Here is a 22,025-nt window from a genome sequence, read left to right as displayed (position 1 = left end):
ATTTTCTCCCTTTAGTGAAATTAAAGGTTCCATATTCATAAAAAACTTTATTCTTAATTCACTTATTAATGCAAATAAGATTTAGTTCTAAAAGTGTGAACGGAAGATACATGTGTTTAAAATAAATAAGTAGATATTGCAGAAGAGCATATCAAAAGAAATAATTCTTTGCAATAAACAAAATTAGGACCCACTTGGTTACAAAAAAATTGAGTAACTACAACATGAGTTTTCCAGCGGCGGGATTCTTTGATGTGGTGGTGGGCTTGGCTTCTTTTGACTTGGTGATGTGGAGTGGAAGAATGAAACAAGCGACCCTGATTATTAACCGAATTAACGAATAACAAATCCTTTGAAATATTGTTAGTCGATTATTCAAAGTTTTGGCACTAGAAAGGCCTTGAGATTAGGTGCATTAACTTCAGTGCCTCCGGTCCAAAGTGCCCGATAGAGATAGGAAATAATATAATATACTTGTCTTAAGTTCACATGTTCCCATATATAAAAGCTTAAAATTAAAATAATGAACATTCAACATTTGGAATCAATAAAATCATCCTTATAAAGTTCTGCTTAGCCAGATCAACATGTACCTAAAAGTTGTTCGAAAAATTGGAAATATCACATCGCTCTACAATCTACACATATACTCAACTAGGAGCCTCATGGCGCATGTTGTTTCAACTGCTTTAAGTGAAAATTATTTTAAATTTTTACTAATTTTTTCAATAGATTTAAATTTAATCTAGTTTGATCCGAATAATTCTAAAATAATAAAAAAACTTCTTAATAATATTTTAAAAAATACTTACTTAAAAGTAATTTCATATCAACTTCTTATCTATCAATTATAATTCCAAATACATACTTAGGACTAAGATCCACGAACACAAACAGAGGCTTAGCCTTTAACCAAAACATGGTCAATTCTATGAATTTCAAAGGTGGGCATGCTCTGTAATATTGAGGTCCTTATTAACTTGGATAAATGTCGTAGCCCACCAAAAATAGCATTAGAAATTGATTTGGCAATATAATCAATGCGTTGTCATATTCAGCCGTAGAATAGATGCACCGCCCTTTGTGGCTTTTTGTTTTTTTTTTGCGTAGACCATAAGGTATAGCCCTTCTGCTTTAGGATGCACTTTTCGCCAACCTTTCTACCGTAGACCACAAAATTCCACACTACAGATAAGTATTCAGAACTTTTTTATTTTTCTTTTTATCCTTAGCATAGAAATTGTAGCGCCCAGCCATTTTGGAGGATATTTTGTCCCGTAATTGGAATTAGTCTATTCTCTTTTTTTGGAAGACGTGGAACTTGGTCTCATAAATAAAGTTTGCATCGGTCTTGCATTCCCCTAGAATTTGCAACAGATGCGACAGTAAAAACTGCCAAAACTTTCACTAGAACAAGAAAATGATATTATAGCTCACTTCAAGAGCCTAACCCAACTGGAAGTTGCCATATTGGAACCACATTTTGTATTTTCTTTTTCCTGCTCAATCTACGAAGCATGCATTCCCACGCACCAAAAAAAAAAGGAAAGAATGAAAAAGATCGCGACATATTACATTTTACAATATCAACTTACATATTAATCAAGGCAGCTCAAATGTCTAATGTGAGAAGCAGAGCAGGACATCGACTTCTATGGTAATAAAAGAGAAATTATAATAAAAAATTATTTCTCTACCCTGTTTCCAAAACAAAAGAAAGAATTTTCTCAGGAAAACTCGGTCAACAAAATTTTGGAATAAACTTGGGATGAGCAGCTATAGGACATTACGGACATGCCTTCTTCAGGTAGAAGCCTGTTGCTCCCATACAGCGGCTATTTTCTAAATATTGATTAGCATTTCAATTGAAGGGATTGATTGTAAATCAACCACACTACAATTTTGAGGCACCAGCATCAACTCGCCTCAGATTAATCACATGAACTTTGCAGGTACATCAAGAAGCATTCGAGATGATGCAAGAAAGAAGTAACGTCCAATACTAAAGTGTTGATCGATTTCATCTAAATATATTAAGGTTGAATGTCAACTACTGGGGAGAGTCTAATCACACAGCTGCACATAATGCTCCTGAAATATCACACAGAATTAACTTACAAGTTCAGCGTGGTCTATTCTCATTGAGAATAAACATTTATAATCAACATCCTAAAGGACTAATATAGAAAGTGACAAGGCCACCACAGATTTATTAAAGAGCAACATACAATTACATCCCAAATGTAGCAATTTTTTTTTCAAAAAGGGACAGCCCAAGAAATCTGAATCTTGCCTCATCTGCTATCTTAAACTATATTTATAAATTTCAGGGCAGAGGGGCAAAAAATGGCCATCGGTGGCATGGGACACCATAATAGATACATTATGAGTTATTTAAAGCAGTAGTTTGGAAACTATTTTTTATTTTTGCAGATTCACATGCAAAATATTATCTACTATTAGTGTTAACTGACTAGAATTCAATTTAACTACTTTTCATTTTCTCTTGTCACATGTTGAGTATCATAGCTCATAAATATGATATTCTTTCTTCTCACACATCTTTTCTTTTGTGAATTTCATTGTTTGCAAGTGATTGCTGGTTGCTACTGTTATTGTGTGTGTGAGAGAGAGAAAGACAGAGACATACCTGTTGACCATGAGGAGCAGCAAAATTTCCCTTCATCAATGTGCTTTGCATCAAGTCCAATGAACCATGATCCAGTACTGACATCATCATGGGCAAATGTTCTAAGAATAGACCTGCAAAATATACAGTGGAAGCCAATGAATATATATGCCAGTGTTACTGTCTATGAGAAAAAACAAGTGGAAAAGAACTACCTATTAATTGAAATAAACTGAGCCAAAGCTTGTGAAATGGCATAGATTTTACCGGAGGCATGGCGGAAGTATCTGCATGCAGAGATTTTTAAAATATTGATTTTAAAGCAAAGTGCACTTAATGTATTTCAATTATTTCATTAATTGAAACTTAAATACTAAAAAATTATTATGCACAAGTGATGATCTGTGGAGGCTTGCCACCATTTTGTTTAGCACATGCACCAATTAACTGGTTTTCTACATATATGAGCAATCCATTAATGTGGATGTACAACACAACAGGACACCTTGTTTACTTATGCAGCAAGTCATACAACAGACTGCTCACCCAGGTCACTATCCACATCTTTTCTCTCTAATTAGTGTAGGAACCACTATAAGATTATGAAAGCTATAAAAGAGAAAAGTTTAAAGCTATGCAATAGAAAAAGAAGGATTGACAGTCTTGGTCTTTTTCTTGGCAAATGGAGCAACTCTCAAATTGTAAACTAGAATATGGAGCATAAGGGGAATATAAAAACATAAATCCTTCCATTCAAATAAGTCTATGTTGCTTACGATTTTCCATCACCGAATTTCCACCAGTCCGGTTCATACCATTTGTGGTTCCTACAAGATGAATATCCAAAGGGATGACATAAACTATTTTTGAATTTTATTTATCCTCGCCATAAAGAAAAAGAGGTCATCATTAGATAAAACATTTTGATCAAACTTACGGTTCAGAGAAAACTTTGCCTGATTTCATACACCCAATATAAACCTGAGGCTTGTCCAAATGAGTGGAAAGTGTGGCTCCCAAGGCATCTGCACAACAAAAGAAAACGAATCCATAAGAATCAATGTAAATCCTGAGACTGTAGTTTTGTAGAACTCAAGTTTTCCAAATAGCCGAGATAAATGCATGAGTAGCAACTTTTCTCAATTTTTAGGACTCAATTCTATATTTTTCTCGTTTATTTTATAAGCAGTTTGAACCCTAGAAATTAATTACCATATTAACGATTCAACATTTACTAAAGTGGAGTTGTAGATAAGTCCATTCAACACATACAGTGCATTTTTCCACCAGATTAAGATAATTCAGATTGGACATAATTAACATACCAATATTAACAAAAACATCATCATTGACCCTAACATAAAATTCAGCATTCCAATGCTCTACAGCATTTATAAAGAATAATTTTGTCTTTTTTGGAGCCTCCTCAATTGCCTCCACTTGTCCATCCTGTTGAGGCAAAAAAAAAAAAGAAAAAAAAAGAAAAGGAATGTAAATTACTCACATATGGAAACTAAAAAGAGGTGCATGTACATGAATGTTAAATCAGGGGTCTTTAAACATGAATACAAGAAAATGGAACTTTTGGAGCAGAATTGAAGTTTGCTTATTTCTCATTAAAAGAAAAATTAAGACTGCATTGGTCAAATTACAAGCTTGTTTCACAGTTCACACGGACTTTCAAATGCTTAAGCTAAAAAGCTAATGATTATTTCTTTTAAAGTTCAATTCTCTTAGACAAGGCAGCAACTCTCATTTCCTGATGGCAAATAATTAAAGAATTTTGATTTAAAAAGAGGATACATTAATAGCTTAAGCAAGCTAAATTTTCTTCAGTTTCTTAAATTCACAAGCGAACATACAAGAACAATGAAGTCATTAGTCTGCACATTTTCGCGGTCAATCTCCCTGTCCAAACTGTCTCCACCATTTGAACTGCAACATACATGAATGTAAATGAACAAAACACAGAAAATAAGCACTTCCATCATATAAAAATTAATCATAGAAAACCAGAAACCTTCTGCCTATTACAAATCGTACAACAATACCCTTCTCATCCTCCAGTTTTTTAAGAGCTGCACCTGCACATATTCTAACTTAAAAGTTAAATATTACTTGAAGAAACAACTCGATAATATACTGAGAACTGCGATTAATAAATAAATGATGAAAGATGCAAATGAGTATTCCATTAATATTATCACCGCATTTCCTTTCCTTTTCTCTTTTTGGAGAAAAATAACCTCTGTGCCTGTTACCAACTAGTTTTGCACTATAGCTTAGCTAAGTTTAGTTTGAGTTGAGTAGGTCAAGTCCAGTCATGTACTACCCCCTTCATTTATCAACAAACACTTGCACTGAAAGAGCCATGGTGTGTCATTTAACATATTACCTAATTAGATTAGGAAGGGAAGTGCCATGTTGATTGCCCCAACCAAAAGAAATTGAAAAACAAAGAGAAGAAGGAAGCTTACACACCTGTAGGCATCCATGCCTTTCGAATTGCATCTCTGTTTTTCTTGCGGCCAAATGTAGTTATAATTCCAATAACAGCTAAAAGCTTCTTCTTAGACCGATCATCTTCCTTCTTTACCGAGTGCTTTGAAACAAAACCTGCTTGTCTAGCTGCAGCTAGATCCATCTCAACCGCTGCTAACTTCTTCCGTTGCTCCCTGGTGAAGAAATGAATATCAGTTACAATTCCAACATTAGAATCCGTTAAATTTGAATAATAACTATCGAACAAGAAGAAGCAAAACTTTTACCCGCAGGATATAATTTTTAGAGTATCGTCCACTGATATGGCAGATTTAACCTGAATTAAATTTGGAGAGTGAGAAATTGACTATAACTTCACCTTATCTATCAAAATCAGGAATAACAACTACCTGACTATTTCTCCTTTCAAATTCTTCAATCAAATGCAATCGATTCTCTGCATCCTGCCACAGACTACCAAAACCAACAAATTCCATTCAAAACAAACTCAACTGCATCGAAATTGCTTGACCGTTCACTCATAACATTAATTTCTATAACATTAATGGATATAATGAGCGTCTTACCGGCTGGCAACATAAATCGTGGCCATCGTTGCAAACATGGCTAGCAAAAGAGCCGAGATACGCGACATGAAAGCCGAACCGCTGCTGCTGGTGCCACCAGCAGCAGCTAGCCGGGTACCGGATCCCCGGCTGCGCATTGCTTCTTTGAACTGCTGTTAGATTCAAACAGTTGTGCACGATTTTTTGTGCGTCGGATCTGAAATGGATTAAGGATTTCAAATCTGATAACACAGACAGATATAAAATTGAAGAGTATGGGGCGATGACTGGGACGTTGTAACCGAAGAAAATGAGATTGAAGGTTGTTTTTGGTTTTCAGTTTCAGTTACCGGAGGAACGCATTTAACAAAAGTTTCACTCGTTACAAAAGCAATATGTATTTATACATTCATTCCATTCTATCTCATTTCTCAAATGATTATTAACAAAATAGAGACCTCTTTTTTTAAAAAAAAAAAATAAATACTGTTACTAAAATAATATATTTAATAATTATAATAATAATAAAATTAGAAAAATTAATGCATCCTTAATTTTTTAAAATGACCAAGAAATTATAATTGAAAACAAAATTCTACCAACACTTGAAATAGAATGTACTGATTATTAATTTACCTTAAATATAATTTATTTATTTATAATAATTCTAATAAAAATAGGATCTGAGTTTTCAAATATTTTAATTTTTTCTTTTTAGAGTTTTACAAGCATGTGGAGTCAATCAATCATGACCGAGATACTGCTGTCGAGTTCTGATGGTAATCAGCTGAGAAAGGACGATTTGGCAAATGGCATTGCAGAACAAGATCATTTTTATCAGTGCTCCTCAATGCACTCCTATAAATAATAATTCTTCTATTTTTTTTTCCCGGCCAAAAGCCATAAAATTCTATTAAAACACAATTAATCACTAAATTTAATAGGAACCACAATGAAACGGGTCGGAGATTGATCTCCATCCACGGCCCCACATAAATTCAAAGTCGGATCTGACTTTCCCGTAAAATTCTCTTCTTATTTATTTTATTATTTTAATTTATTAATATAAAATATAAATTCACATATAATAAATATAAGTTCTACCTATAATTATATAATTATTTTTACATAATTATTCATACATAAAAACTTATATGTAAATAATTAAATAATAATTATAAATTTTAATCAAATTAAATAAAATTATTCCTAAATAAAAAAATAATACAATAATAATTACGAATCTTAATCAAATCATATTTATTCAGTTGAGAAAAGCAAATAAGTCACTCTCCGTCGCATATCCAACTTGCAAAGGTAGATCTTGTTGTTGCTAAAACGCAGTCGTTACAAACATCCATCCCTAACCCATTTATCCATCCTTCAATTCCCATTGAGACACCGCAAAAAGCCCTTCTACGTTTTTATTGCTGAATATCTCTTCCCACCATCGGCAATCATGTCTTCAGCGAAGGATGCCGATCCTTCTCTGGGTTACCTGACCCGGAAAGATACCGAAGTGAAGCTTCCTCGGCCAACGCGGGTGAAAAACAAAACACCGGCCCCCATTCAGATTACCGCAGAGCAGATACTGCGCGAGGCACGGGAACGTCAGGAAGCTGAAATCCGGCCTCCCAAGCAGAAGATCACAGACTCAACTGAGCTCGCTGACTATCGACTTCGCAAAAGGAAGGAGTTTGAAGACCTAATCAGACGGGTTCGATGGAATATTAGTGTATGGATTAAATACGCACAGTGGGAGGAGTCACAAAAAGACTTCAATAGAGCTCGTTCGGTTTGGGAACGAGCACTGGAGGTTGATTACAGGAATCACACGCTATGGCTCAAATATGCGGAGGTGGAGATGAAGAACAAGTTCATAAATCATGCCAGGAATGTATGGGATCGTGCTGTTACGCTTTTGCCCCGTGTGGATCAGTTGTGGTACAAGTACATTCACATGGAGGAGATGCTTGGAAATGTGGCCGGGGCTAGACAGATCTTTGAAAGATGGATGGGTTGGATGCCTGACCAACAAGGGTGGCTTTCTTATATCAAATTTGAACTGAGGTACAATGAAATTGAACGTGCAAGAGGAATTTTTGAACGTTTTGTTCAGTGTCACCCGAAGGTCAGTGCATGGATTCGGTACGCTAAGTTTGAGATGAAGAATGGGGAAGTTGCGAGGGCTAGGAATGTGTATGAAAGGGCGGTTGAGAAAATGGCTGATGATGAGGAGGCAGAGCAGTTGTTTGTGGCTTTTGCTGAGTTTGAGGAGCGGTGCAAAGAGTCAGAGCGTGCTCGGTGTATTTATAAGTTTGCACTGGACCATATACCGAAAGGGAGGGCGGAGGATTTGTATAGGAAGTTTGTTGCTTTTGAGAAGCAGTACGGGGACAAGGAAGGAATTGAAGATGCAATAGTGGGGAAGAGGAGGTTTCAGTATGAGGATGAAGTGAGGAAGAACCCATTGAATTATGATTCGTGGTTTGATTATATTAGGTTGGAGGAGAGCGTTGGGAATAAGGAGAGGATTAGGGAAGTTTATGAGCGTGCAATTGCAAATGTCCCTCCAGCTGAGGAGAAGAGATATTGGCAGAGATACATATACCTGTGGTTAGTTTTGAGATGGAATTAAGATTTCAACGTACTGTGTAGTTAATCGCTAAATGTTTATGTGGTCGAATGTTGATGGTTTCTTTAATTTTATGCAATTTAGGATTAATTATGCTCTCTACGAAGAACTTGACGCTGAAGATATTGAGAGAACACGGGATGTTTACGGGTATGCTGCCTACTTTTTTTGATTTGAATGTCTGGGTTAACTTTCTAGTATTTGTGGCTGCAGCTGTTGGTATGTTGCTTCTAACTTTTGAGCGACTTTTTCAGTTAAAAGATTTGGTGTTTTTGGCACAAAAAATAATTCCACTAATTCCTAGGCTGAATATTCCATTTTCAGCATGTAGCTAGTTTCTTCCTTACATGCCACAAGTTGTAATGCTCTGTAGTTAGGTCCTGCACTTAGTTTACAATCAAATTTAGCTTGTGGAATTTCCGAAGCCATGTCTAGTTTTAACTAATAGTTTCCACTTACCATGATTTCCCACTTTCACATGTGAGGATAATGGTTGTGTTAATATTGATACATTGGATGGATCACGAGTTCTAGGTGCAATCGGCTCTTAAATATTTATGGTTAGTCTGTTATCGTTCTGTTGGGTTTCTGTTGGGGTACCATAACACGAGAGCTTCTCTGGCAAGGGGGGTAAGACACTTGGTGGACAAGTTGTGGACTTTTTATGCCATGTATTCAGATGTACCTCTATCTAATATTTGGGAGCTCGAAGGCTTTTTAACTTGGGTTTTTAAACTTTTCATTTAAATTTTAATTTTTGTATCCTTAGTCATGAGATGCTATTTGCCATATTTCATCACAAGTGGTCAAGTATGGAGACCTTTTCACTTATTTACAAGAGCCATGATGTATTAATCTTGTGTCACTTGCATGTTGTTCAGACAATAGTGGATGAAGTCCTTCATGATTAACATTTCAGTGGTGTGGTGTATGGAGATAATGAGCATTCAACGTCATGTTCTAGGAATGCCTTTTTTCTGGGTGAGTTTTGGAATGAGAGTGTCTTATGCTGCCAGCATTTATAGCTTATTCTTATGAAAGAGCTATGGTAAAAGAGAGCCATCATTGATACCAAAGAGACCAAGTGCTTTAGAGAAGTTGTCTAAGTGGCATAGCTGGTTTTATTACTAAGTGGATGAGAAATTTTGTCTTGTTTTTTTTTGGTATTTGGTTTGTTAGGCACCTTCACATTTGGTTAAAGCCTCCGCATATTTCCCATTCAGTGCTGTTAGAAATTTGCTTAATCAGGGTGAATGTTAAAGCATGATTGTTATTGCAAAGGGTACAAATAAGGTTTTTATTAATGTATGAGTTTTAGAGGAAGAGCCGTTCCTGCTGTATGTTATGCAATGTTTTAGTGCTTCTACAAGCACAGATTTGCATTCTCCAACAATGGGAGAATTTGTAAAAATGGGGAATCAAAATGTTGATTAAATGCCTATATTGGTTCAACTTGTCTTGTGTCTGCTTGTTCTACATGTCATGGTTGCCTGGAAGTTTTTGTGTTTCATATATTTTGATGAGTTTCCTTAACTCACTTTGGATGTTTTTAGGGAATGCCTGAACCTAATTCCTCATAAGAAGTTTTCATTTGCAAAAATATGGCTTCTGGCTGCCCAATTTGAAATTCGACAATTGAATCTCAAGAGTGCTCGACAAATTTTAGGCAATGCCATTGGTAAAGCTCCCAAAGATAAGGTAAACTTTTTAGGTTGCTGCTATAGTTTTGATTATTTTAAATTACATTATTAAGGTTGTGCTCTCAGCTCTCACTCTTTTACTTGACAAATAATAGATTTTCAAGAAATATATTGAGATAGAGCTGCAACTTGGTAATATTGATCGCTGTCGAAAGCTTTATGAGAAATATTTAGAGTGGTCACCTGAAAATTGTTATGCTTGGAGTAAATACGCGGAGCTGGAAAGATCTCTGTCTGAAACTGAACGGGCACGATCAATTTTTGAGCTTGCAATAGCACAGCCAGCCTTGGACATGCCAGAGTTGTTATGGAAGGTAAAATTATATGATTCCTATTTTTGATGGATTAATTAAAGCTCGAGCATCTAAAAATTTTCTCATCAATTCCCCTAACTGCACTTTCAATGAAGTAAGATTTACCATACATTTTAAGTGTATCTTTGTTTTATCCTACTAATTGTAACTTCAAGGTTCTGTGATTTTATGGTTCTAGAACTTAATATTCAAATGATATACATGTAAGGTTTTTTTAATGTGCATATTTTCATTGAGATACAACTTGTCTTGCTCGAATTTAGTTATCTCTGTATGTGCTGAGAATACATTTTACTTGCAAATCTCCACTTGGATCCTCCCTTATTTTGGCATGCTGCTGCTGCAGTGGTGTGGGACCACCTCGCTATCTTAAACTCTAATGACCAGCCATGCCAAGTGATAATTTTCCATGCTTTTCCTTTAGAAGAAATTATCATCATTTTAAAGAATGATTTTTTTTTTTTCCATTTCTCTACAGGCATATATTGATTTTGAAATATCCGAAGGTGAATACGAGAGAACAAGACAGCTTTATGAGAGACTATTGGACCGAACAAAGCATTTAAAGGTTTGGATTAGTTATGCTAAATTTGAGGCAGCTGCCATGGAAGAGATTGTTGAGGGTGCAGATTCATTGGAAGAACAGAAGAAAAAGTGTATTCAAAATGCAAGAAGTAAGCTCTTATAATCTGGTTTATCTTTGTAATTGTTTTTTAATGAATTATTTGGTTGTCTACTGATATAACTTCCATTTTTTTCCATCAGGGGTATTTGAGAAAGCCATTAACTATTTCAGAACGTCAGCACCGGAATTGAAGGAGGAACGTGCTATGCTTTTGGAAGAATGGTTGAACATGGAGAGTAGTTTTGGGGAGTTAGGTGATGTTGGCTTAGTCCAGCCTAAGCTGCCTAAGAAGCTCAAAAAGAGGAGGCCAATTGCTTCAGAAGATGGTCTGGCTGGGTATGTTATCATTCTGCTTTTTTATCACAATGACCTGAAAACTGTAAAATTGAGTTTCTTTATTCTACTGCATGATGCTAACCTAGTACTACTAGTGTTCAAATTCTTAATTTGTGGTCTAGTTGGTTTAAGATATTGGTTACAAGGGTAGGAAGCGTGAATAGATATTGAATGGGTTTAACTATTAGTCCTTGCGTAGTTTCTGCAGGTCAACATGCATGCTTAAGATCTGATTTTATATTGCTTGCTTGTTCCATAAGACATTTTCTTTGGAGAGGTGCTCAATTTTATCAACTTCTTTGTTATCTTAGATAGTATCCATCCATCTAACTAATTTTACTTGCAGGTTGGAGGAATATATAGAGTACATATTCCCAGAAGAAACTCAGGCCCCAAATCTAAAGATCTTGGAAGCTGCATATCGCTGGAAGAAGCAAAAGCTGTCTACCGAGGATTAACAACACGTACTCTGCTCTTGTAGCATGTTTAAACGCAATTGTGTATAGAAATTGAGAGGTGCTTTATTAACTTTCTTGAGTTAACATTGAAAAAAGAAATAGCTTTGTCGCACATGCATTCTTCTCAGAAATGAGATCCCACTAAATTAGGGAGTCTTTGTTGTATGGAGCAAGCAGAAAAAGGGAAAATGCTTGCTGGTCGTTGGAGGGGAGTGTATTTTGGAGCTCAGTCGATTCTCCAATTGTATTATCAAGGTTGGATCAGACTATCTGAAGCATGCGAGTTTTGAGTTTACCTTGTACCATACTGTTTAGCACATGCACCAATTAACTGGTTTTCTACATATATGAACAATCCATTAATGTGCAAGTACAACACAACAGTAACACCTTGTTTGCTTATGCAGCAAGTCATACAACAGACTGCTCACCCAGGTCACTATCCAAATCTTTTCTCTCTAATTAGTGTAGGAACCATCATAAGATTATGAAGGCTATAAAGAGAAAAGTTTAAAGCTATGCAATAGAAAAAGAAGGATCGACAGTCTTGGTCTTTTTCTTGGCAAATGGAGCAACTCTCAAATTGTAAACTAGAATATGGCGCACAAGGGGAATATAAAATCATAAATCCTTCCATTCAAATAAGTCTATGTTACTTACGATTTTTCATCACCGAATTTCCACCAGTCCGTTTCATACCATTTGTGGTTCCTACAAGATGAATATCCCAAAGGAATGATGTAAACTATTTTTGAATATTATTTATCCTCGCCAAAAAGAAAACAGGTCATCATTAGATAAAACATTTTGATCAAACTTAGGGTTCAGAGGAAACTTTGCCTGATTTTCATACATCCAATATAAACCTGAGGCTTGTCCAAATGTGAGGAAAGTGTGGCTCCCAAGGCATCTGCGCAACAAAAGAAAACGAATCCATAAGAAACATTGTAAATCCTGAGACTATAGTTTTGTAGAACTCAGTTTTCCAAATAGCCAAGGTAGATGTATGAGTAGCAACTTTTCTCAATTTTTAGGACTCAATTCTATATTTTTCTTGTTTATTTTATAAGCAGTTTGAACCCTAGAAATTAATTACCATATTAACGATTCAACATTTACTAAAGTGGAGTCTTAGATAAGTTCATTCAACACATAGTGCATTTTTCTACATTTACTAAAGTGGAATCGTAGATAAGTCCATTCAACACATAGTACATTTTTCCGTCAGATTAAAATAATGCAGATTGAACATAATTAACCTATCAATATTATCAAAAACATCATCATTGACCCTAACATAAAATTCAGCATTCCAATGCTCTACAGCATTTATAAAGAATAATTTCGTCTTTTTTGGAGCCTCCTCAATTGCCTCCACTTGTCCATCCTGTTGAGGCAAAAAAAAAAAGAAAAACGGAATGTAAATTACTCACATTTGGAAACTAAAAAGAGGAGCATGCACATGAATGTTAAATCTGGGGTCTTTAAACATGAATAAAAGAAAATGGAACTTTTGAACCAGAATTGAAGTTTGCTTATTTCTCATTACGAGAAAAATTAAGACTGCAATTGGTCAAATTACAAGCTTGTTTCACAGTTCACACGGACTTTCAAATGCTTAAGCTAAAAAGCTAACGATTATTTCTTTTAAAGTTCAATTCTCTTAGACAAGGCAGCAACTCTCATTTCCGGATGGCAAATAATTAAAGAATTTTGATTTAAAAAGAGGATAAATTAATAGCTTAAGCAAGCTAAATTTTCTTCAGTTTCTTAAATTCACAAGCGAACATACAAGAACAATGAAGTCATTAGTCTGCACATTTTCGCCCTGTCCAAACTGTCTCCACCATTTGAAGTTTGAACTGCAGCGATACATGATTGTAAATGAACAAAACACAGAAAATAAGCACTTCCATCATATAAAAATTAATCATAGAAAACCAGAAACCTTCTGCCTATTACAAATCGTACAACAATACCCTTCTCATCCTCCAGTTTTTTAAGAGCTGCACCTGCACATATTCTAACTTAAAAGTTAAATATTACTTGAAGAAACAACTCGATAATATACTGAGAACTGCGATTAATAAATAAATGATGAAAGATACAAATGAGAATTCCATTAATATAATCACCGCATTTCCTTTCCTTTTCTCTTTTTGGAGAAAAATAACCTCTGTGCCTGTTACCAACTAGTTTTGCACTATAGCTTAGCTAAGTTTAGTTTGAGTTGAGTAGGTCAAGTCCAGTCAAGTACTGCCCCCTTCATTTATCAACAAACACTTGCACTGAAAGAGCCATGGTGTGTCATTTAACATATTACTTAATTAGATTAGCGAAGGGAAGTGCCATGTTGATTGCACCAACCAAAAGAAATTGAAAAACAAAGAGAAGAAGGAAGCTTACTCACCTGTAGGCATCCATGCCTTTCGAATTGCATCTCTGTTTTTCTTGCGGCCAAATGTAGTTCTAAAGTTAATGTTAGAAGCAGAATTGCATAGCTTTCAGAAGTGGTGTTTTACGGGACTCAACAAGCACTGGGATCATTGGTTTTTCTGGTATTTTTGGCAGAATGGTTGCTTTAGGAGCTGAAATATGAGCAATTTTGGAAGGAATCAAACTAGCTACAAATTATAATTGGATGCAGGTCACGATTGAAACATATAACTATGAATCCATTAAACTCATCTCTATAAAAAGTTAACCTTCAGTGCGTTTACTGCCTTTCATAAAGCAAGCACGTGAGGCCTTGCATGCTCAATGGAATGTCAGTCTTTCTAATATCCATAGAGAAGCCAATGGAGTGGTGTTTATCTTTTCCAACAAAAAAAAAAAAAAACTCTAAACAAGATGAAGGCTCAAGCTTGATAGTAGTATAACTCTTTAAGTTAGATGGACAACTTGGACCAGAGGAGATTCGACATGGAGAAGACAAGTAGTGTCGGTACCTTCACCAATACACATTGACCACAGCCACTCATTCAAGGTTAAGGGAAAAAATTCATTGCATGAAGCAACTCAATAACTTATGCATCCCTCAATAACACTCGTGCAAGTGTGTAAATAGAGACAAGGAGAGTGGAAAACCAATGTTTCAACTCAAGACTTAAAAAATTAGCTTGTCTAAGAAAAACAATTTAGATATTTTAAAGGCACATAATCAGATTTCCTTATAGCCATTAAAAATTCAAAATTTAAGAAAAAAAGTTTTTATGTTTTCAATATAATTAATTATAATAATTTATCTTCAGTCATATCTACACAAACAATTCGTTGAATTAAGAAAAAATATAATATTTAAAATTAAAAAAAATTGACACTCAAATTTAGTATGATGATAAGTGCATCTGAGTAAATTTGAAAAAATTCAAATTCTATTTCTTCGATCCCGGATTCAAAAAAAACTAAAAAGAATTAAAAATGAAAAAAAAATATATATCCAACAAACCACTATTAAAAGTAGTTGTTTAAAGTCTAAAAATATGTCACTAAAACTAAAAAAAAATTATTTATACCCAACTAAAAGTTTTTGAGTGTAAAACCCATTTTTGATTTCATTACAAATTTTCATTTTGAAATAAAAGTTTTCCAATCATGTAGCTAGTATTAATCAGACAATGCCATCTTTTTAAAAGACCATATTTTCAAAGGTTGATATTGAAAAATTTTTTTCCCAACTTATTTTACCATGTGTTTGGATGTTTGGGGGAAAATAATGAGAAGAAAAATAAAAAATAATAATAATTGAGAAGAAAAATAATTTATTATAATTATCTTTAAAAAGAGAAAAAATGTTGAAAGGAAAGTTACTTTTTGAATAATGAAATTATAATTTTATTTTATCTTTAAATTTTTAAAAATAACCTAAAAATATAAAGTTATTTTAATCATTTGTAAGATTCCGCCTTTCCTCCCATTTGGAGAGAAAATAATGGATGGAATGTGAATGTTATTTTCCTTTTAAATTTTTCTTAAGTTTTTCTTAACCAAATATGAAGGGAAGGGTAATTTATTTTCTTTTCCCTCTTATTTTCCGTCAATGGATAATTATTTTTATAACAAAAAAAATGACAACAATATGTATATATGTCACCGATGTATTAGCCCATTGATTCTCCATTATTAAAAAAAAACAATAAAAATTAGACGGCCAAGTTGGTATTTCATTATTATTTTTATAATTATTTATATATATAAAATTATATTTAAACAAAAATTAATAATTAAAAAATAATTATAAATTTTAATTTAATTTAATCAAATCAAATCATATTCATAAAATCAATTATGATTTAACAAATAAGTAAATACTCCTGCAGCACATTAGATTTTGTTGTTATAAACACATCCGCAAATTGTCCTGACGTCTACTAAAACGCAGTCGTTACAAACATCCATCCCTAACCCATTTATCCATCCTTCTAATTCCCATTGAGACACCGCAAAAAGCCCTTCTACGTTTTCATTGCTGAATATCTCTTCCGACCATCGGCAATCATGTCTTCAGCGAAGGATGCCGATCCTTCTCTGGGTTACCTGACCCGGAAAGATACCGAAGTGAAGCTTCCTCGGCCAACGCGGGTGAAAAACAAAACACCGGCCCCCATTCAGATTACCGCAGAGCAGATACTGCGCGAGGCAAGGGAACGTCAGGAAGCTGAAATCCGGCCTCCCAAGCAGAAGATCACAGACTCAACTGAGCTCGCTGACTATCGACTTCGCAAAAGGAAGGAGTTTGAAGACCTAATCAGACGGGTTCGATGGAATATTAGTGTATGGATTAAATACGCACAGTGGGAGGAGTCACAAAAAGACTTCAATAGAGCTCGTTCGGTTTGGGAACGAGCACTGGAGGTTGATTACCGGAATCACACGCTATGGCTCAAATATGCGGAGGTGGAGATGAAGAACAAGTTCATAAATCATGCCAGGAATGTGTGGGATCGTGCTGTTACGCTTTTGCCCCGTGTGGATCAGTTGTGGTACAAGTACATTCACATGGAGGAGATGCTTGGAAATGTGGCCGGGGCTAGACAGATCTTTGAAAGATGGATGGGTTGGATGCCTGACCAACAAGGGTGGCTTTCTTATATCAAATTTGAACTGAGGTACAATGAAATTGAACGTGCAAGAGGAATTTTTGAACGTTTTGTTCAGTGTCACCCGAAGGTCAGTGCATGGATTCGGTATGCTAAGTTTGAGATGAAGAATGGGGAAGTTGCGAGGGCTAGGAATGTATATGAAAGGGCGGTTGAGAAATTGGCTGATGATGAGGAGGCAGAGCAGTTGTTTGTGGCTTTTGCTGAGTTTGAGGAGCGGTGCAAAGAGTCAGAGCGTGCTCGGTGTATTTATAAGTTTGCACTGGACCATATACCGAAAGGGAGGGCGGAGGATTTGTATAGGAAGTTTGTTGCGTTTGAGAAGCAGTACGGGGACAAGGAAGGAATTGAAGATGCAATAGTGGGGAAGAGGAGGTTTCAGTATGAGGATGAAGTGAGGAAGAACCCATTGAATTATGATTCGTGGTTTGATTATATTAGGTTGGAGGAGAGCGTTGGGAATAAGGAGAGGATTAGGGAAGTTTATGAGCGTGCAATTGCAAATGTCCCTCCAGCTGAGGAGAAGAGATATTGGCAGAGATACATATACCTGTGGTTAGTTTTGAAATGGAATTAAGATTTCAACGTACTGTGTAGTTAATCACTAGATGTTTATTTGGTCGAATGTTGATGGTTTCTTTAATTTTATGCAATTTAGGATTAATTATGCTCTCTACGAAGAACTTGACGCTGAAGATATTGAGAGAACACGGGATGTTTACAGGTATGCTGCCTACTTTTTTTGATTTGAATGTCTGGGTTAACTTTCTAGTATTTGTGGCTGCAGCTGTTGGTCTGTTGCTTCTAACTTTTGAGCGACTTTTTCAGTTAAAAAGATTTAGTGTTTTTGGCACAAAAAATAATTCCACTAATTCCTAGGCTGAATATTCCATTTTCAGCATGTAGCTAGTTTCTTCCCTACATGCCACAAGTTGTAATGCTCTGTAGTTAGGTCCTGCACTTAGTTAACATTCAAATTTAGCTTGTGGAAGTTCCGAAGCCATGTCTAGTCTTAACTAATAGTTTCCACTTACCATGATTTCCCACTTTCACATGTGAGGATAATGGTTTTGTTAATATTGATACATTGGATGGATCAAGAGTTCTAGGTGCAATCAGCTCTTAAATATTTATGGTTAGTCTGTTATCGTTCTGTTGGGGTGCCATAACACGAGAGCTTCTCTAGCAAGGGGGGTAAGACACTTGGTGGACAAGTTGTGGACTTTTTATGCCATCTATTCAGATATACCTGTATCAAATATTTGGGAGCTCGAAGGCTTTTTAACTTGGTTTTTTAAACTTTTCATTTAAATTCTAATTCTTGTATCCTTAGTCATGAGATGCTATTTGCCATATTTCATCACAAGTGGTCAAGCATGGAGACCTTTTCACTTATTAACAAGAGCCATGATGTATTAATCTTGTGTCACTTGCATGTTGTTCAGACAATAGTGGATGAAGTCCTTCATGATTAACATTTCAGTGGTGTGGTGTATGGAGATAATGAGCATTCAACGTCATGTTCTAGGAATGCCTTTTTTCTGAGTGAGTTTTGGAATGAGAGTGTATTATGCTGCCAGCATTTATAGCTTATTCTTATGAAAGAGCTATGGTAAAAGAGAGCCATAATTGATACCAAAGAGACCAAGTGCTTTAGAGAAGTTGTCTAAGTGGCATAGCTGGTTTCATTACTAAGTGGATGAGAAATTTTGTCTTGTTTTTTCTTGGTATTTGGTTTGTTAGGCACCTTCACATTTGGTCAAAGCCTCCGCATATTTCCCATTCAGTGCTGTTAGAAATTTGCTTAATCAAGGTGAATGTTAAAGCATGATTGTTATTGCAAAGGGTACAAATAAGGTTTTTATTAATGTATGAGTTTTAGAGGAAGAGCGGTTCCTGCTGTATGTTATGCAATGTTTTAGTGCTTCTACAAGCACAGTTTTGCATTCTCCAACAATGGGAGAATTTGTAAAAAAGGGGAATCAAAATGTTGATTAAATTCCTATATTGGTTTGACTTGTCTTGTGTCTGCTTGTTCTACATATCATGGTTGCCTGGAAGTTTTTGTGTTTCATATATTTTGATGAGTTTCCTTAACTCACTATGGATATTTTTAGGGAATGCATGAACCTAATTCCTCATAAGAAGTTTTCATTTGCAAAAATATGGCTTTTAGCTGCCCAATTTGAAATTCGACAATTGAATCTCAAGAGTGCTCGACAAATTTTAGGCAATGCCATTGGTAAAGCTCCCAAAGATAAGGTAAACTTTTTAGGTTGCTGCTATAGTTTTGATTGTTTTAACTTACATTATTAAGGTTGTGCTCTCAGCTCTCACTCTTTTACTTGACAAATAATAGATTTTCAAGAAATATATTGAGATAGAGCTGCAACTTGGTAATATTGATCGCTGTCGAAAGCTTTATGAGAAATATTTAGATTGGTCACCTGAAAATTGTTATGCTTGGAGCAAATACGCGGAGCTGGAAAGATCTCTGTCTGAAACTGAACGGGCACGATCAATTTTTGAGCTTGCAATAGCACAGCCAGCCTTGGACATGCCAGAGTTGTTATGGAAGGTAAAATTATATGATTCCTATTCTTGATGGGTTAATTAAAGCTCAAGCATCTAAAAGTTTTCTTATCAATTCCCCTAACTGCACTTTCAATGAAGTAAGATTTACCATACATTTTAAGTGTATCTTTGTTTTGTCCTACTAATTGTAACTTCAAGGTTCTGTGATTTTATGGTTCTCGAACTTAATATTCAAATGATATGCATGTAAGGTTTTTTTAATGTGCATATTTTCATTGAGATACAACTTGTCTTGCTCAAATTTAGTTATCTCTGTATGTGCTGAGAATACATTTTACTTGCAAATCTCCACTTGGATCCTCCCTTATTTTGGCATGCTGCTGCTGCAGTGGTGTGGGACCACCTCGCTATCTTAAACTCTAATGACCAGCCATGCCAAGTGATAATTTTCCATGCATTTCCTTTAGAAGAAATTATCATCATTTTAAAGAATGATTTTTTTTTCCATTTCTCTACAGGCATATATTGATTTTGAAATATCCGAAGGTGAATACGAGAGAACAAGACAGCTTTATGAGAGACTATTGGACCGAACAAAGCATTTAAAGGTTTGGATTAGTTATGCCAAATTTGAGGCAGCTGCCATGGAAGAGATTGTTGAGGGTGCAGATTCATTGGAAGAACAGAAGAAAAAGTGTATTCAAAATGCAAGAAGTGAGCTTCTCTAATCTGGTTTATATTTGTAATTGTTTTTTAATGAATTATTTGGTTGTCTAGTGATATAACTTCCATTTTTTTTTCTGTCAGGGGTATTTGAGAAAGCCATTAACTATTTCAGAACGTCAGCACCTGAATTGAAGGAGGAACGTGCTATGCTTTTGGAAGAATGGTTGAACATGGAGAGTAGTTTTGGGGAGTTAGGTGATGTTGGCTTAGTCCAGCCTAAGCTGCCTAAGAAGCTCAAAAAGAGGAGGCCAATTGCCTCAGAAGATGGTCTGGCTGGGTATGTTATCATTCTGCTTTTTTATCACAATGACCTGAAAACTGTAAAATTGAGTTTCTTTATTCTACTGCATGATGCTAACCTAGTACTACTAGTGTTCAAATTCTTAATTTGTGGTCTAGTTGGTTTAAGATATTGGTTACACAAGGGTAGGAAACGTGAATAGATATTGAATGGGTTTAACTATTAGTTCTTGCATAGTTTCTGCAGGTCAACATGCATGCTTAAGATCTGATTTTATATTGCTTGCTTGTTCCATATGACATTTTCTTTGAAGTGGTGCTCAATTTTATCAACTTCTTTGTTATCTTAGATAGCATCCATCCATCTAACTAATTTTACTTGCAGGTTGGAGGAATATATAGAGTACATATTCCCAGAAGAAACTCAGGCCCCAAATCTAAAAATCTTGGAAGCTGCATATCGCTGGAAGAAGCAAAAGCTGTCTACCGAGGATTAACAACACGTACTCTGCTCTTGTAGCATGTTTAAACGCAATTGTGTATAGACATTGAGAGGTGCTTTATTAACTTTCTTGAGTTAACATTGAAAAAAGAAATAGCTTGGTTGCACATGCATTCTTCTCAGAAATGAGATCCCACTAAATTAGGGAGTCTTTGTTGTATGGAGTAGGCAGAAAAAGGAAGGGAAAATGCTTGCTGGTCGTTGGACGAATGTGGTTTGGAGCTCAGTCGATTCTCCAAATGTATTATAAGGTGGGATCAAACTATCTGAAGCATGTGAGTTTTGAGTTTACCTTGTACCATATTTTATAGAATTTCAAGATGAGTTGTAGATTCCTTAACGAGGAGCGGAAATAGGATGAATGATACTAATTTGGTTTTTTAGCGCTCGGTAGCTTGCAGTTTCTGTTAGACACGGGCATCTTCAGTTTGTTTTTATATTCTATTGCCAGGTCATTGGGGCGATTTACTTTTTATTATTATTATTTTTTTAATTTAAGGAAACTTGGGCGTTCAATGTATAGAATGTTTTTAGTGTATAATTAAGTTTGATATCAATTCGGATGTGTATATAAATAGATGATTGAATATAATATATGTATATTAAATAATTAACTAAATATTTTATAAGATTTTGAAATTTAAAAGTAAGATAACTAATAATTTTTTTTTCTATGAATTAATTAAAATGTAAAAGCTAATAATTGAATCTAAATTGAGTTTGTATAATTTATGCTATATTTTGTTCAAATTTAAGATGGATTCGTGTTTGATTTTTTTTTTTTTTTTGGTTATTTTATCCCTTATTATCATTATATTGTAAATATTTTTTAGATTTAAATTTTTGATAAAGTTAAATGAATTATATATATGAAAAAAAAAAGTTTATACATGCATCAACGGATACGTATAATTGGAGAAATTCAAACCCTAAAAAAAAAATAGCCCCCTCCCCTCCGCCCACAAAGAATTAAGGGAGTTGATTTTCAAATCATTTTCACTATGAACTGCATTGCTTGCGATTTTGGACTCCAAAAAGGTGGTAAGTATCTGATTATAATATGGAATTGCATGTGAACGCTGAAACAGAACAGCTCCTATAAACCTGAAACCTGATTGGACATGGCTCCACATGTTTTGTTTGCGTCTGTTTTTCTTCTGAGCGTACGTAATCATGCAA

At 35.0% G+C, this 22,025-nt stretch overlaps 3 protein-coding genes and 1 long non-coding RNA gene across 6 annotated transcripts; 2 read left to right on the top strand and 2 right to left on the bottom strand.

The window, feature by feature from the left end:
* Positions 1–1,549: 1,549 nt before the first annotated feature.
* On the bottom strand, positions 1,550–6,068 carry LOC110604115 (hydroxyproline O-galactosyltransferase HPGT1). Of its 2 annotated transcripts, XM_021742219.2 has the most exons (12): positions 5,698–6,066; positions 5,521–5,584; positions 5,398–5,447; positions 5,111–5,304; positions 4,650–4,713; positions 4,492–4,564; positions 3,955–4,078; positions 3,567–3,654; positions 3,406–3,456; positions 2,845–2,916; positions 2,651–2,763; positions 1,550–2,091 (listed from the first exon to the last, which is right to left on the bottom strand). In XM_021742219.2, exons 1-12 carry the CDS (start codon positions 5,832–5,834, stop codon positions 2,069–2,071), a joined length of 1,053 nt encoding a protein of 350 aa, XP_021597911.1. In that variant the 5' UTR covers positions 5,835–6,066; the 3' UTR covers positions 1,550–2,068. The 2 variants fall into 2 exon arrangements, with proteins under 2 accessions (XP_021597911.1, XP_021597920.1); XM_021742228.2 differs by lacking the exon at positions 2,845–2,916 and having other exon boundaries at positions 5,698–6,068.
* Positions 6,069–6,985: 917 nt separating this feature from the next.
* On the top strand, positions 6,986–12,039 carry LOC110609681 (crooked neck-like protein 1). The gene is made up of 7 exons (XM_021749447.2): positions 6,986–8,292; positions 8,396–8,461; positions 9,865–10,009; positions 10,107–10,325; positions 10,804–10,999; positions 11,091–11,286; positions 11,633–12,039. Exons 1-7 carry the CDS (start codon positions 7,136–7,138, stop codon positions 11,742–11,744), a joined length of 2,091 nt encoding a protein of 696 aa, XP_021605139.2. The 5' UTR covers positions 6,986–7,135; the 3' UTR covers positions 11,745–12,039.
* Positions 12,040–13,002: 963 nt separating this feature from the next.
* LOC110609943 lies at positions 13,003–14,232 on the bottom strand. Its single transcript, XR_006349928.1, has 3 exons — positions 14,155–14,232; positions 13,537–13,756; positions 13,003–13,131 (listed from the first exon to the last, which is right to left on the bottom strand). It is a non-coding gene; the product is annotated as an uncharacterized LOC110609943 (long non-coding RNA).
* A 1,890-nt stretch (positions 14,233–16,122) lies between these two features.
* LOC110609680 (crooked neck-like protein 1) lies at positions 16,123–21,229 on the top strand. Of its 2 annotated transcripts, XR_002487073.2 has the most exons (8): positions 16,123–17,398; positions 17,502–17,567; positions 18,961–19,105; positions 19,203–19,421; positions 19,897–20,092; positions 20,186–20,381; positions 20,730–20,899; positions 21,015–21,229. XR_002487073.2 is itself a non-coding variant. In XM_021749446.2 (7 exons), exons 1-7 carry the CDS (start codon positions 16,242–16,244, stop codon positions 20,839–20,841), a joined length of 2,091 nt encoding a protein of 696 aa, XP_021605138.1. In that variant the 5' UTR covers positions 16,123–16,241; the 3' UTR covers positions 20,842–21,229. The 2 variants fall into 2 exon arrangements, 1 of the variants encoding a protein (XP_021605138.1); XM_021749446.2 differs by having other exon boundaries at positions 20,730–21,229.
* The last annotated feature ends 796 nt before the right edge of the window (positions 21,230–22,025 follow it).

This window comes from Manihot esculenta, chromosome 2, assembly GCF_001659605.2.
Source record: "Manihot esculenta cultivar AM560-2 chromosome 2, M.esculenta_v8, whole genome shotgun sequence".
Classification (NCBI taxonomy): Eukaryota; Viridiplantae; Streptophyta; class Magnoliopsida; order Malpighiales; family Euphorbiaceae; genus Manihot; species Manihot esculenta.
The sequence above is the reverse complement of the archived record's forward strand: the minus strand, read 5'-3'. Positions and strand labels throughout refer to the sequence as shown.

Bases quoted from the DNA above. Each gene is read 5' to 3' on its own strand.
- LOC110604115 (XM_021742219.2), bottom strand. From the start codon at position 5,834: ATGCGCAGCCGGGGATCCGGTACCCGGCTAGCTGCTGCTGGTGGCACC. The intron at 4,565-4,649 runs GTTTCTGGTTTT...TGTATGTTGCAG, and splicing joins CGATTTGTAATAGGCAGAAG to TTCAAATGGTGGAGACAGTT. The intron at 3,457-3,566 runs GTAAGTTTGATC...TTCATCTTGTAG, and splicing joins GGCAAAGTTTTCTCTGAACC to GAACCACAAATGGTATGAAC.
- LOC110609681 (XM_021749447.2), top strand. From the start codon at position 7,136: ATGTCTTCAGCGAAGGATGCCGATCCTTCTCTGGGTTACCTGACCCGG. The intron at 8,293-8,395 runs GTTAGTTTTGAG...TATGCAATTTAG, and splicing joins CAGAGATACATATACCTGTG to GATTAATTATGCTCTCTACG. The intron at 10,326-10,803 runs GTAAAATTATAT...ATTTCTCTACAG, and splicing joins TGCCAGAGTTGTTATGGAAG to GCATATATTGATTTTGAAAT.
- LOC110609680 (XM_021749446.2), top strand. From the start codon at position 16,242: ATGTCTTCAGCGAAGGATGCCGATCCTTCTCTGGGTTACCTGACCCGG. The intron at 17,399-17,501 runs GTTAGTTTTGAA...TATGCAATTTAG, and splicing joins CAGAGATACATATACCTGTG to GATTAATTATGCTCTCTACG. The intron at 19,422-19,896 runs GTAAAATTATAT...ATTTCTCTACAG, and splicing joins TGCCAGAGTTGTTATGGAAG to GCATATATTGATTTTGAAAT.